The sequence below is a fragment of the Ranitomeya imitator genome, chromosome 4 (genome assembly GCF_032444005.1).
Source record: "Ranitomeya imitator isolate aRanImi1 chromosome 4, aRanImi1.pri, whole genome shotgun sequence".
NCBI lineage: Eukaryota > Metazoa > Chordata > Amphibia > Anura > Dendrobatidae > Ranitomeya > Ranitomeya imitator.
This window is the reverse complement of record NC_091285.1, coordinates 624,576,588-624,592,377: the sequence shown is the minus strand read 5'-3', so window position 1 is coordinate 624,592,377 and position 15,790 is coordinate 624,576,588. Positions and strand designations below refer to the sequence as shown.

Below are 15,790 nucleotides of genomic sequence, written 5' to 3'. Positions count from 1 at the left end.
CTGCAAATGTAATGTGACACCTGCAGACCATTCCATCTAAGCCTGCATTCCAAATGGAGCTCCTTCCCTTCCGAGCCCTCCCATGCGCCCAAACAGTGGTTCCCCACCCCACATATGGGGTATCAGCGCACTCAGGACAAATTGGACAACCAATTTCTCCTGTTACCCTCGGGAAAATACAAAACTGGGGGCTAAAAAATAATTTTTGTGGGAAAAATGTTTTGTTTTATTTTTACGGCTCTCCATTATAAACTTCTGTGAAGCCCTTGGTGGGTCAAAGTGCTCACGACACATGTAGATAAGTTCCTTAGGGGGTCTACTTTCCAAAATGTTGTCACTTGTGGGGGGTTTCTACTGTTTAGGTACATTAGGGGCTCTGAAAACGCAATGTGACACCTGCAGACCATTCCATCTAAGTCTGCATTCAAATGACACTCCTTCCCTTCCGAACCCTCCCATGCGCCCAAACAGTGGTTCCCCCCACATATGGTGTATCATCGCACTCAGGACAAATTGGGCAACAAATTTTGGGGTCCACTTTCTCCTGTTACCCTCGGGAAAATACAAAACTGGGGGCTAAAAAAATAATTTTTGTGGGAAAAATTTTTTGTTTTATTTTTACGGCTCTGCATTATAAACTTCTGTGAAGCACTTGGTGGGTCAAAGTGCTCACCACACCTCTAGATAAGTTCCTTAGGGGGTCTACTTTCCAAAATGGTGTCAATTGTGGGGGTTTCAATGTTTAGGCACATCAGGGGCTCTCCAAACGCAACATGGCGTCCCATCTCAATTCCTGTCAATTTTGCATTGAAAAGTCAAACGGCGCTCCTTCCCTTCCGAGCTCTCCCATCCGCCCAAACAGTGGTTTACCCCCACATATGGGGTATCAGCGTACTCAGGACAAATTGTACAACAACTTTTGGGGTCCAATTTCTTCTCTTACCCTTGGGAAAATAAAAAATTGGGGGCGGAAAGTTAATTTTTGTGAAAAAATATGATTTTTTATTTTTACGGTTCTACATTATAAACTTCTGTGAAGCACTTGGTGGGTCAAAGTGCTCACCACACCTCTAGATAAGTTCCTTAGGGGGTCTACTTTCCAAAATGGTGTCACTTGTGGGGGGTTTCAATGTTTAGGCACATCAGGGGCTCTCCAAACGAAACATGGCGTCCCATCTCAATTCCAGTCAATTTTGCATTGAAAAGTCAAATGGCGCTCCTTCGCTTCCGAGCTCTGCCATGCGCCCAAACAGTGGTTTACCCCCACATGTGGGGTATTGTCGTACTCAGGACAAATTGTACAACAATGTTTGGGGTCCATTTTCTCCTGTTACCCTTGGTAAAATAAAACAAATTGGAGCTGAATTAAATTTTTTGTGAAAAAAAGTTAAATGTTCATTTTTATTTAAACATTCAAAAAATTCCTGTGAAGCACCAGAAGGGTTAATAAACTTCTTGAATATGGTTTTGAGCACCTTGAGGGGTGTAGTTTTTAGAATGGTGTCACACTTGGGTATTTTCTATCATATAGACCCCTCAAAATGACTTCAAATGAGATGTGGTCCCTAAAACAAAATGGTGTTGTAGAAATGAGAAATTGCTGGTCAACTTTTAACCCTTATAACTCCCTAACAAAAAAAAATTTTGGTTCCAAAATTGTGCTGATGTAAAGTAGACATGTGGGAAATGTTGCTTATTAAGTATTTTGTGTGACATATCTCTGTGATTTAATTGCATAAAAATTCAAAGTTGGAAAATTGCGAAATTTTCATAATTTTTGCCAAATTTCCATTTTTTTCACAAATAAACGCAGGTACTATCAAATAATTTTTACCATTTTCATGAAGTACAATATGTCACGAGAAAACAATGTCAGATTCACTGGGATCCGTTGAAGCGTTCCAGAGTTATAACCTCACAAAGGGACAGTGGTCAGAATTGTAAAAATTGGCCCGGTCATTAACGTGCAAACCACCCTTGGGGGTAAAGGGGTTAAAAAAAATTTAAAAATATTTTTTAAAAATCCCAAAATAAACAACAAAAAATAGAAAAAGTATTATACCAATACATACAGGTGTTTCTCACAAAATTAGAATAAAAAAGTTAATTTATTTCAGTTCTTCAACATAAAAAATGAAACTCATATTATATAGAGTCATTACAAACAGAGTGATCTATTTCAAGTGTTTATTTCTGTTAATGTTGATGAGTTGATGATTATGGCTTACAGCCAATGAACACCCAAAAGTCATTATCTCAGTAAAATAGAATACTCTATAACACCAGCTTGAAAAATTATTTTAAAATCCGAAATGTTGGCCTACTGAAAAGTATGTTCAGTAAATGCACTCAATACTTGGTTGGGGCTCCTTTAAGTACCCATATTTGGTGTCATCACATCTGGAACGACCTGACCTGTAAAACCATCACACTAGTTTACCTCTTCAGTGAACCCACATAAAAAAAAACTTGCCTAAAAACTATGCTTTTTCTCATACCACTGAAAAAATAGTGGAAAAAACGCGATCAAAAATAATGTAATGAATGTAAATAAAAACGTCATCTTGTCCCACAAAAAACAAGCTGCCGCACAGCTCCATCAGAAGAGAAATAAAAAAGTCATAGTTCTTAGAACAGAGCGATGCGAAAAACAATTTTTGTTTTCAATAAATAGTTGTATTGTGTAAAAGCACCAAAATATTAAAAAGTTGTATAAATGTGGTATCACTGTAATCGTGCTGACCCTAAGAATAAAGCTGCTTTATCACTTTTACCACACAGTGGAAGGCATAAAAAACAATTCCTTAATTGCTGATTCTTGTTCATTCAGCCTCCCAAAAATCATAATAGAAAGCAATCAAAAATGTCCCTGAAAATGGCACCAATAAAAACATCAACTCGACCCACAAAAAAAAGGACTCTCATGACTCTATTGACAGAAATATAGAAAAATTCTAGCTCTAAAAATATGACTATGCAAAAACTTATTATTCCAAAAAATGCGTCTTTCGGTGTGTGACAGCAGCCATACATAAAAAAAAAAATATAAATCTGGTATCACTGTAATTGCACTGACCCGAAGAATAAAGTCATCTAACCACTTATATCGCAAGAGAAACAACATAAAAAATAAATAAAAACAATTCTTGATCTGCTGTTGATTTGTTCGTTCTGCCTCCCTAAGATCGCAGTAAGGCTTGGCTCGGCTCGGCTCACATTTATCCTGTGCTCTATGCTGAGCACTTACATTTGGATTTTTGTGTAAATCTCTGAAATACATGATTCAGATGAAACCCCCGACAGAAGATTCCCTATGCTGAGGCTGATGGAGGCACTGTGGACGCCGCCTGGCCTATGATCCAGCAGTGTCCTTCTTTTTAAGTGTGCATAAAAGTGCGGTTGGCTACAGTTTTGTGCACCTCTAAAAAGGACACCGCCAAACAGAGGTCAGACGGACTCAAGAGTAACGCTGCTGCCTCATAAGTGAAAGGACCCATGGTGGTTTCATCTGAATCGCGTGAATCGGAGATTTTGATGCAAACCCCGAAGTAAGTGCTCAGATTAGAGCATAGGACAAATGTGATCCAAAATGATCCCAATACAAGCTTCAAGTCAATCCACAACAAAAGCAAGTCCCACTCAGGTCTGTCATCTGTCATTGGAAATATAAGGGGCATCCATGTTACTGATAGCACAAAGGCTCTGCAGCGAAGAGAGCCCACATAATTTACAGGTACATGCATCCAGAAGCATGAGCTGTTCTGTCCCTACATGAGGCGAGTAGAGGTGTGGTTGACTAATAGGTGTTGTGAAAGATTTGTACCTTCAGTTTTCCTCGATGCAGGGCAGACAGGACCTATGCTGTTCAGCGTCCGGAGAGATGATGCACACCAGGGATTGTGAAATTCAGGCTTATTTAATTGTAAATCTGGACATACTGCGTACGATGGTAGGTATACAGTAACTTCTCCAGAGTTGAGCCAAGTACAGCAAGTGTATTTGTGACAGCGAGTGAACAGCAAGAGGTCAAAAGACTGATGCCTTCCTAAGCCCGGTTCAAGCGTGTCCTCTCACAACAGCATGTAAATTGAAAATGAAATGGCTGCCAGAGGAAGAGAAGATTTGACCCCTGAACTGGAAGTGGAAGACATGCCCACAAGAAATAAATAACAAGCTGCCATACGGAAAAAGGCCATTGGGTGGCAGTAGAGCAGAAATGTAAGAACATTCATAGCATGAAGATACACATAAAACTGAAGAACATAACTTACACAGAACAGAACATGAGCTGAGCCCAATGTATGAGAACTACAACGTACTGAGCACTACAATGTATTGGGGCTACAATGTAAAGGGCACTAAACTGGCAGATTTGCAATTTTCACTCGGCAACATCCATTGCTGCTCATTTCTGGAAAACAAACATGGAGTCAAAATTGTGACTACACCAAAGAAGATAATTTCTCATAGGGGTGTAATTTCCAAAATAGGGTCATTTGAGGTGTGATTCCGAGACTGTATATAGAGTCCAAAAACTATTCTACGATAATGACAGATTTTGGTGCCATTTTTACCCATTTCCCTGTGTGAATATGTAAAATCTTGGGCTATAATAAAACGTTTGTGGGAAAAATGTAAGTATTTTTTCTTCACTGTGGTGTCAATATGATCACTGCACCCCTAGATGAATTCATTGAGAGGTAAAGAGCAAAATCTGCGCTATAATATGGTGCTCCTTCCCTTTTGAGCTTTCTGAAAAGTATTTCCCCAATTACATGCAGTGAGTTTTTCGAATTAGCACTTAAAAAAATTAAGAAATTGGGGATAAAACAACATTTATTGGTAAAAATTTATTCTTTCTTCACTGCCCAATGGTATAAAATTCCGTGAGGCACATATGGTGTCAACATGCTCACTGCACCCCCTAGATGAATTCATTGGGGCTGTAGTTTGTAAAATGGGGTCACTAAGGGAGACTCTGCTGTTTCAGCACCTCAGGGGCTCTGATAATGCGACATGGCACCCTCTAACCATTCCAGCAAAATCTGAACTCCAATATGGGGCTCCTTCCCTTTGAGCTTTGCACTGTGCCTTAAAAGTAGTTTTCAACCAAATATAGAGTATTGGCGTACTCAGGAGAAATCGCATAACAAACTGTATTGCTCATTTTCTCCTATTATTCTGTTTGAACATTTAAGACTTGGGACCCATGTAACATTTTAGTGGAAAAAATGTAATATTCCATTTACTCAGCCCAATGTTATACTCTTCTGTGAATCACTTGAAGGCAAAAATACTCACTACATCTCAAGATGAATTCCTCGAGAGGTGTAGTTTTCAAAATGAGGTCACTTGTGGGTGTTTCTGCTATTTTGGCATGTCAGGAACTATTCAAATGTGACATAACATCTGCAATCTATTCCAGCCAAAATGGTGCTCAAGAATTCAATTCTCACTCCTTCGAGCAATACCGTGTGCCCAAACAGTAATTTTCCACCATATAAGGTGTATCGGTGTACTGAGGAGAAATTGCACAACAAACTGCACCTGTAGGTTAAAGGTGCTCATCACACTTCTAGATAAATTTCTTGAGGGGTGTAATTTCCAAAGTGGGGTCAATTTGGGGGCAGTTTCCACTGTTTAGGCACATCAGGGGTCCTGCAAACATGACACGGCTATCTCTTCCAGCCAATGTTTTGCTCCAAAAGTCAAAAGGCTCTCCTTTTGAGTGACTGCAGAGTTAACATTTTGAACTAGACAGACCCCTTTAAATGATGTGGTGGGTACAAAATTCAATCTCTTCTGTAATATTCTGCAATCTTTTCTTGACCGTCTATAGTAAGAAAGGTTAATAATCTGGTTATGATTTGTTATAAGCTTTTCCTCAATTGAGAACTGACTGGAGCTCTTTGTTCTAAAAAAACGGAAGAGGAATGTGACAATGATGGGACAAAATAAACTCTCTTGGGAAAATTGGAGACATACTAAAAACTGCAACTAAGCCTGCCAGTTCCTGTACAGTCTAGAGATTTTGCCTCCCGCAGACCATAGTGGTTCCTGCATGAGCTGAGATAGCGCTAACCACAGATTAGATGAAGGCAACTTGGACAAATACTGCATGAAAGGCTGTCAAGTGGTTCACATTCCTCCTAATGAACCGCAGGGCAAAGAAGAGTGCAAATTACCTACAGAAGGGAAAGTGTGCTGAAATAGAAAGATCCCAGAGTGAGTAACAGAAATCACGAAGTACAAAACAAAGGATGAAGTATGTACTGCTAGAAAATATGCCACCTACCTCCTAAAAATAAAAATAGGTGCAGGGTACAGAACATAAACAGCAGAGCGATAAACCCTAGTTGGACTATCACTGACTGGCTTAAACTACAGCTGTAAGGCTGGACAGCCAAATAAGACTATCACCAGCAGGATACAAAAGCAGGGGGAAAGTAAATAAAGCCGCACCAGAAAGGTGATAGGGCAGTCACATGAGTAAAGGAAAACACCTGTTATCCTAACAAGATTGAAGCAAGGATGGCAGAAACTAAACAACCAGAAAAAAAATGTATCTCCGGTGGCTTGGCAGACAGAGAAGCTGACCACAAAACACAGGCTCAAGGGTTTGAACCCAGACGCATGACAATGGGATTGAGGTATGCCAGGAATGCCGCCCTGTATTGTTTTTGTATTTGTGATTACAAAGTCCTGACCTTGTCTGGCTCTTTGACCTTGCCATCTTGTTTTAAATGGCCTCCCTATCTCTTTAGTCCCAACGTACACCATCCTTTATTATCTGAACTCTCTTTGCCTGATGTCACCATCAGATGAGGAGATATCTGTCATTTTATTATTGTTGGTTGAGAAATTATAAGATTATTCTTAAATCATCCTAGATATCTCAGGAATTGAGCATGATTTTTCTCCTTTAATAGCGTTTGATATCTCTGAACCGAGATCTCCCTCGTGTATTAAAGTAAGGATCACACTTAAATTTCAATGTACGCTCAATGAATTAATTTAGTTGTTTAGTAGAGCTCCACTCAAAAATGTTTTTTCATCCTCAAGGAGGATATTCATAAACCTGACTGATGAAGACGCCGATTCCTTCAACCAAGCCACTTGTAGTTCTGGATTAGTTGTCCTTGGTGATGGATAAATATTAATGTGAAGACCCTTTGGGACAATGTGGTGTTTTATAGAATTCTTAATCTCCCACCATGATTTAATATTGTTTTTATATCACATTTTTAACTAGATCATTGAAGAGTGTTTTCAAAGAGGGCGTATCAGTTCACCCCATAGAATAATCCTGCGTGCAGAAAACCTTCCTTCAACCATCAATTAGTATCAATTGGGCCCGACAGAAAACCTGCCATACTCAGCAAATCTAAAGAAATTCAACATATATTTGGTGTTGTAGTTACCTAATTTTAACACTTTTCAGGGAGCATATTTTTATTATAGCGTCCTGATAAGTGAAACCATAGACGTCAAAGAGGGTATACCGGTACTTAGTTTTTCCCATGACTGTATCTTCTGCCTGTTCAGTTCACAGCTAACTAGCTGGTGGTCTGCAGATCCTAGCATATTATCTCTATAGGCTATATGAGGTCATCTTCCCACTCGTCCAGTTATGCTCTTTATGAGATAATTGTTATTGGGCATGGAAGACATCCTGTACTTATATTATCTCCTATAATGAGTGACTGCCCAGTATCTGCTATATTATAGCACATTGATTTGCTAGTACACATAATACAATGACTTTATCAGGGATTTCATATAAGATCCCACTTACCATACTCAGATCTGCCACTAAAAAGAGCTCAACGTACTTTTTTGTTATCCACAGATTTTCCTTCTGAAAACAAGATCATATAATATTTCAGTACAGGTACAATAACAAGAGGCAAAGCTAACATTCTAAATACGTCAGTAACTTACAGGACAGGTCTGCAACATATCTCATGAACACAGTGCATGTCCACTAAGCCATACCAATGGGAAAATACATTTGTATCTCTACTTGTCATGTGATGAGTAGAAGGAGGATGTCACAGGGTTACTGAAACAGAGAGAAGACAGAAGACCGCAGCGTCTGATTGCTCCTACTCCTGTGCTGAAAAAAAATCACTTCTTTTTAAATAGTGTTTATTTCTTTTGGCATAACAGGGGTTAATAGGCCATGTTGGAAACTCTGGGAGTATGAGCTCTCAGCTGAGCTCGGTTAGCCACTCCCATCCCCATTATAGTCGGGGTCCTGATTCAAACTCATGTCAAAGCTAGCTTTTGCTGCATGTCTTGGAGGAGAGGAGTTTTATATGACAAGGAGCTTTGGAGGAGTTTTCTGTGACTGTTGCATGGTTTGTAAGTGTGATAATTTCCTTCCATCCTCTTACTTTGGTTATTTCCCCTTCCTCCACTCCCTGGTGCATTCCTTTGTTATATGTGGGTGAATATTTGTATGCTTGGTATTTTCAGTTTGCCCTTGTTTGTGTTGCCTTGTTCGTCGGGTTGGTGTAGAGTACTGAGGTGCACAGTAGCGCCCCTCTTCCCTGGGTGGGGGAAGAGAACAGACGGAGGGCTGATTCAGGAGATAAGGCAAGAGTGGTGACCCCAGAATCTTCACCTTGAGAAGTGTCCCTGGAAATTGGGCAAGCCACGGCACCCCCTAACGGTAGGGACAGGGAAGGAGCCCCTGGTCCAGGGTCACCCGACAGCAAACACAGCAAAGCAAAGACAAGTTTATTATCAGCAGTTGAACAGAGAAAAAAACAAGCAGAGGGAAACTGACTACCAGCCAAAGGTCACCGGATTGAGCCACGGAGCCAAGCCATGACAATGGTAAACTACTGGATAACATCACCACCTATCAGATCCCTCCTGACAGCTCCCAGACTCCTCGTCTCCCCACAAGCTCCACCCCCATCCTTCCATACATCCTACCATGAAAGTAAAGATAAAGCTGAAGACTTATGAAACTCTAAATGAACTACTGCCTTTGCTGCCTCCAACAACCAATCATAAGACAGCTTTCTTTCTATATTTTGCTCTGGTAAAATGAAAGCTGGATGACTGTGATTGGCTGCTTTCTCTGTTAGATAATTTCATTAATGTGTCTTATTATTTCTGATTTATATAAGAGAGCAGTGATATAGCAGGAGAGACTAGCTGCATCACATAGGGTACACTGAGACTGCTTTATATAATGTACATCACATAGGACACACTGAGACTTTTGTATATATTAAATAGGATACACTGAGACTGCTGTATAAACATCACATAGGAGACACCGAGACTGCCATATACATCACATAAAATATAATGAGACCACTGTATCTAAATCACATAGGATACAATGAGACTTCTGTATACATAACATAAGATACACTGAGACTGTTGCATACATCACATAGGATACACTGAGACTGCTGTATACATCACATAGAATACACTGAGACTGCTGTATAAACATTACATAGGAGACACTGAGACTGCCATATTCATCACGTAGAATATAACGAGGCTACTGTATATACATCACATAGGGTACAATGAGGCTTCTGTATACATAACCTAGGATACACTGAGACTGTCGTATACATCAACTTGGATACACTGAGACTTCTATACAGTATATATCACATGGGATATACTGAGAATGTTGTGTGCATCACATAGGGAGAATGTAAGCTCGCAAGGGCAGGGTCCTCACCCCTTTGTATCAGTCTGTGATTGTTAGTTTGCTTAAATTACAGATATCACTTATAGTAAGCAAACTAACAATCACAGACTGATACAAAGGGGTGAGGACCCTGCTCTTGCGAGCTTACATTCTCCCTATGTGATGCACACAGCATTCTCAGTATATCCCATGTGATGTATATAGAGCAGTCTCACTGCCTCAGTGTATCCTATTATTATTTATTTATATAGCACCATTGATTCCATGGTGCTGTACATGAGAAGGGGTTACACACAAATTACAGATTTCACTTATAATGTGTGTAACCGTTTCTCATGTACAGCACCATGGAATCAATGGTGCTATATAAATAAATAATAATAATAATAGGATACACTGAGACTGCTCTATATACATCTGTGGTGAAATATGTGTATATATATCTATATGTGTGTAGTGACATATGTCTAGGGTTATATGTGTGACTAGTGATAATGTAACATCTGTCCTGAAGGCAAGTCGAACCTAGGTGTTAATAGGTACTTCCTTGGGACTAGTAGAAATTGTGTCTCCATATCTCACCATGAGGTCTAGCTAGGGCCAAGAAGAAAGGGAACATTTGGCACCTCCTAGGTCTTGGAGGGGAGATGCTAATTGTGGCCTGAGGTTATCTGTTGTGAATTCTGTTGTCGAACTCCCTCCTGTGGTCGTGAATGGTACTTCGGCGTGTTCTGTCCATGGACTCCCTCTGGTGGCTGTGAGTGAAGCTGCTGCTTCTGAGGTTCCTTACACAGGTGACGTGGTTTATCCTTTGGTTGGCTGCTCTATTTAACTCCACTCAGATCGTTACTCCATGCCAGCTGTCAATGTTCCTGCATTGGTTCAGTTCGCTCTTGGATCTTTCTGGTGACCTGTCTTCTCCAGCGGAAGCTAAGTTCCTGATAGTTATTATTTGTTCATTGTTTCCTTGTCCAGCTGGTTTTCATGATTTTGTCTTGCTAGCTGGAAGCTCTGGGATGCAGAGTGGCATCTCCGCACCGTTAGTCGGTGCGGAGGTCTTTTTGCAAACTCTGCGTGGTCTTTTGTAGTTTTGTGCTGACCGCAAAGATACCTTTCCTATCCTCTGTCTGTTTAGTAAGTCTGGCCTGCCTTTGCTGAAACCTGTTTCATTTCTGCGTTTGTGACTTTCATCTTTACTCACAGTCAATATATGTGGGGGGCTGCCTTTTCCTTTGGGGAATTTGTCTGAGGCAAGGTAGGCTTTATTTTCTATCTCTAGGGCTAGCTAGCTCTTAGGCTGTGAAGAGGCGTCTAGGGAGAGTCAGGAACGCTCCACGGCTATTTCTAGTTGTTGTGATAGGATTAGGGCCTGCGGTCAGCAGAGCTCCCACATCCCAGAGCTTGTCCTGTGTGAGTTTAACTATCAGGTTGTGCCGGGTGCTCCTAACCACCAGGTCATAACAGTTATCTATTCCTGAGAACCTTTTCACAAGAGAAAATAATATATTCATTAGTAGCGCGGCCAATCAAAAAGCCAGCAATTATGATATTAACCTGAGGGGCCGGTCTAGAAACCTGACCTCCAGACCAAAGTTATAAATTTAGGCTGCAGACAGAGAATTGTGTTCAAATGATGGGGGCAGCCTGAGAAGCTGGTGTGATCCAATCTATATTCTTCCTACCCTCAGGGAGCAGAAAGTTGTTTTGCATAAGTTGTATGTCTTTTTATTATCAGATTTTTATACCTTTTCTTATTGTAAGCATTGAACCTTTTGTTATTAAAGTATAAAACTTCAACAAGTTGAACCTTGAATGTTCTAAAAGAATCCATAGCCTAAGGAGTGAGAGCCTTATGAGCGATAGACATTATTAGTATTATTAGTTCCGGGACTCATCGCCCGTGTATTCGATGAGTGGTGGCAGCGTGTATGAGCAGGTGTGTGGGCCTGGGTCGGTGTGTGATTTATGCTCCCATTACAGCATAGGACAGAGGTTGAATACTGGACTGAGAGGGGGGAGATAGATTAACCCTTGTAGGCACAACCCCAAGTCACGTGTGAGAGCGGGCACGTGACGAATAGGTGACACCACGGAGTAGGGAACCGTGACAACATCATAGAGGATACACCAAGTCTGCTGTATGTATATCACATAGGAAACACTGAGACAGCTGTTTACATCACATAGGATACACTGAGACTCTACTGTTTATATCACACAGCATACACTAAGACTAGACTGCGGTATACGATCACATAGGATATACTGAGACAGATAGGGTAGTAGAGGAGACTAAACGGATAATATCACCTCATTAACTGAAACCCGAAATGATGCAATGGATGGTGGTTTCTGTTTTGTAGAGTTCTCACTGACACCGCAGCTTCTCATGGGCATTTCCACTTGCTCATATACTGCGTGCTCTTGACTTTCTGTGAACATCAGCGGTTCAATAAAAAAATTCTGCCCCTGTGTCTGGATAAGACCGCTGTGAGATGAACAACATGGAAAAAAATCACAAAAACATGAGTTATTCAGTTTATAAGAGATAGATAAGTATTACAGAAAGGATATGTAAATAAAAGATTAGCAGACAGTCTATAATGCCTGTGTAATCTAAAAGTCCAAACATGTAGGCAGCAATCCAAAAGTTGTATTGTGAAAAAAAAGTGATAAAGTTTATTAGCCTGTGTGAAAAAGGCAACATGGCGGCTCAAAAATACAAAGTATTTTTCAAGGCTTGAGAAAGGCTCTGTGTTTTTTACTTAAAATGTTGCCTTGTTCACACGGGCTAATAAAGTTTTGCGCTGTTTTGCATAATACTACTTTTGGAGTCCTGCATTTTTAAACCTTTAGATACATACATAGATAGATTACACGTGACACCTATAGGAGCTTTTATGGCATGACATTCTAAATTCATAGGTAATATCGAGTCAGTCCCCCCTTTTCAGTTATAACAGCTTCTGCTCTTCTGGGAAAGTTTTCTACAATATTTTTGAGGTTTCTGTGGGAATTTTTGACTATTTATTCAAACAATCATTTAAAAGGTCAGCCACTGATGTTGGAGGAGAGGCCGAGCTCACAATCTCCGTTCTAGTTCATATCAAATGTGTTGGATTGGGCTGGGGTCAGTGCTCCGTGCAGCTGGTCAAGTTCTTCTACACCAAACTCCCCCAACCGTGTCTATATGGACCTCACTTGAGTCACTGGGGTACAGTCATGGGGATCAAAAAATGTATTCCTCAAACTGGTCCCACAAAATGGGAAGCTAGAATTATCCAAATATCTTGTATGCTGAATTATTTCGATCTCCTTCCACTGGAACTACGGTGTCTAGGACAATCCCCAAAAAACGTCAGCATAGTATTATCCCTTCTCCACCAAAGTTTACATCTGGCACAATGCAATCAGGCTGGTAACGTTCTCCTGGCATTAGCCAAACCAAGACTTGCTCATCAGAGGCCAGATAGAGAAGTTTATCCGTCACCCCGCCCCGTGGTTTACATTACTCCACCTGATGCTTGACATTGTGCTTGTTGATATAAGGCTTGCAGATGTTAGAACATGGAAACCCATGCAAAACAATAAAGCTCCTAGGAAACAGTTTGTCCTAATGATAACACTAGAGGAGGTTTGGACTCTGCACTTATGGAGCCAGCAGAGCATTGGTGACTTCTTCCCTCTGCTCCTCAGCAATCGGTGACCCCACTCTGGAACTTTACATGGTCTCCACTTCGTGGCGGGGTTGCTGCTGTTTCTTCCAATTTTCAATAATATATATGATAGTGAAATATTTAAGAGAAAGAAATGTTACGATCTGACTTGTTACACCAGTGACTCCTATTACAGGACCGCGCTGGTATCAGTGAGATCTTTACCACCCGCCATTCTGTCATATATTAGTAAATTCAGATGGCATGGATATTATACAGATGTTTGTACCAATACTTTTGTCCATATAGTGTAGATAGACAAATTAGATGAGATAAATACCTTAACCCGTTACATGTACTGAGGATAACCATTGAGTCGTTCTCATGCTTTACATACCCTTGGTAGTTGCAATGATCCTAGAGAAAGAGAGATTTTTAGAAATCTATATGTATATACAGTATATTTGTTTATTTATATACAGTAAATATGTTTATTTATTTTTTAGTTATTTTACTCACTTATATAGTGCTATTAATTCCACAGCGCTTTACAGACATTATCGGCACTGTCCACATTGGGGCTCACAATCTAAAATCCCTATCAGTATGTCTTTGGAGTGTGGGAGGAAACCGGAGAAGCTGGAGGAAACCCACGCAAAAATAGGGAACATACAAGCTCCTTGCAGATGTTGACCTTGGTGGAATCCTAAAAGTGCTTAAAGGAACCTGTCACCCCCCCTCTCCCCCTGGCGTTTTCAACTAAAAGAGCCACTTATACAGCACTAATGCTGCATTCTGTCAAGGTGGCTCTTTGATTTGGGGTCCCTTCCAACCCTGCAATATTCGTTTTTTTTTATTTGCCCGCCATACCTGTAGTCTGTCCGGGGGGCACGTCTTTTCCCCCCTGACACAAATGCCTCCCAGCCATCACTCGGCCCCTCCATGTGCCGGGCACCGCCTCCTGTGTCTTCATTAAAGTCCCCGGCGCCTGCGCTGTAAGTTCCCATCATGTGATGTAGTAGAAGGGCAGCGCAAACTGCGCATGCCCGAAAAAGGAACTTACAGCGCAGGCATCGGGAACGTTAATGAAGTTAATGACGTTAATGCATAACACCATTGGTAAAAAAAAAACGAAGTTAAAAAGCGGATGGATTCTACAAATGAGTAATGATCCTAAACACGTGTCAAAATCCACAATAGACTAGCTCAAAAGGCGCAAGCTGAAGGTTTTACAATGGCCCTCACAGTCTCCTGATCTGAACATCATTGAAAATCTGTGGTTAGACCTCAAAATAGCAGTGCATGCAAGACGACCCAGGAATCTCACAGAACTGGAAGAATTTACGAAGTATTGAAAACTCTTAATTGCAAAGGAGGGTGCTACTAGGAAATGACCAATCGATCCATTGTCACTTGTGTGATGGCTTCGCTTTTTTTTAAATCAAAAACAGTGTTTACTAAGTACACTTATTTATATGCACTATTTCTGTTTACTTATTTAGCTACAGCAGGGTATATGCTCATTTTACTTCTATCTTAGATTTTGTCAGTTTATAATGATTGTAGAGATCAATGAGTCTGATCTTAAAAAAGCTTTCCCATCACAGTTTCTAATCTCTTAATATACTGAAGTCATCATATTATATAGCACTGTGTGCTAACAATTGCTCATTTTGCCTTTCTACCTAGAACCATATTTTTCGGACTATAAGACTCACCTGACCATAAGACGCACCCCACATTTTGGGGTGGAAAATAGCAGAAAAAAGATTTTTATAAGATGGGGGTCCATCTTATTGTCTGAATTTAAGGTATCTTACATGAGGGCTGGCGGTGGTAGAAGTGGGGCAATGCTGCAGTCCCGGGGTATCCCAGCGGTGCGATGCTGTGGGTCTGGTGTCGGCGGTGAGACAAAGCATGGAGCAGGTTCCCTTCCTCAGGATACCAGCTGCAGAAATGTGGCGACGCTGTGGCCCGGTGTCCACGGCGAACAGAGCGCAGTACATCACTGGTTTCTTGGCGGCCATTTTCCTGAGGCCGCGCATGTGCAGAATGAGATCTTGGCAGCCCTCGGCTTCAGGAAAATGGCCGCCGAGATCTCAATCTGCACATGCGCAGCTTCTGGTGGCCCACAGCTTCAGGAAGATGGCGCAGGGCCTGTCTGTCTCGCGCTTGTCACTATCCCCTGTGTTTGTACCATCTGCAGTGGTGAGGCTAGCATCCTTGACAGCCAGTTCACTAGCCAGGGTTAAGTGAGGTGACAGCTAGGGACCAAGTTCAAGATGGTGGCAGGGGGAAGGACCGGCATAGGACATTAGGGGAGCTAAGGGATAGGCACAGGCTGAGTTAGGAGGTGCCCCATCCCTTGTTCCCTACTATTAGAGCCTTCCTCCCCCTTTTCCCATCCCGTTATTGGTGTTTGCTGTGCCATCGGCTGGACCGACCCTTG

General features: G+C 41.2%; 1 protein-coding gene across 1 annotated transcript in view; it reads right to left on the bottom strand.

Annotated features, from left to right (window-relative positions):
* Nucleotides 1-15,368, bottom strand: part of LOC138674620 (snake venom metalloproteinase atroxlysin-1-like) — a 43,147-nt gene extending 27,779 nt beyond the window's left edge. Inside the window, exons 1-2 of the mRNA XM_069762436.1 lie at nt 15,162-15,368; nt 7,796-7,858 (exon numbers count right to left, since the gene is read on the bottom strand). Coding sequence (XP_069618537.1) covers nt 7,796-7,858; nt 15,162-15,368 — 270 coding nt within the window. The remainder of the gene's footprint in view (nt 1-7,795; nt 7,859-15,161) is intronic.
* Nucleotides 15,369-15,790: the final 422 nt, after the last annotated feature.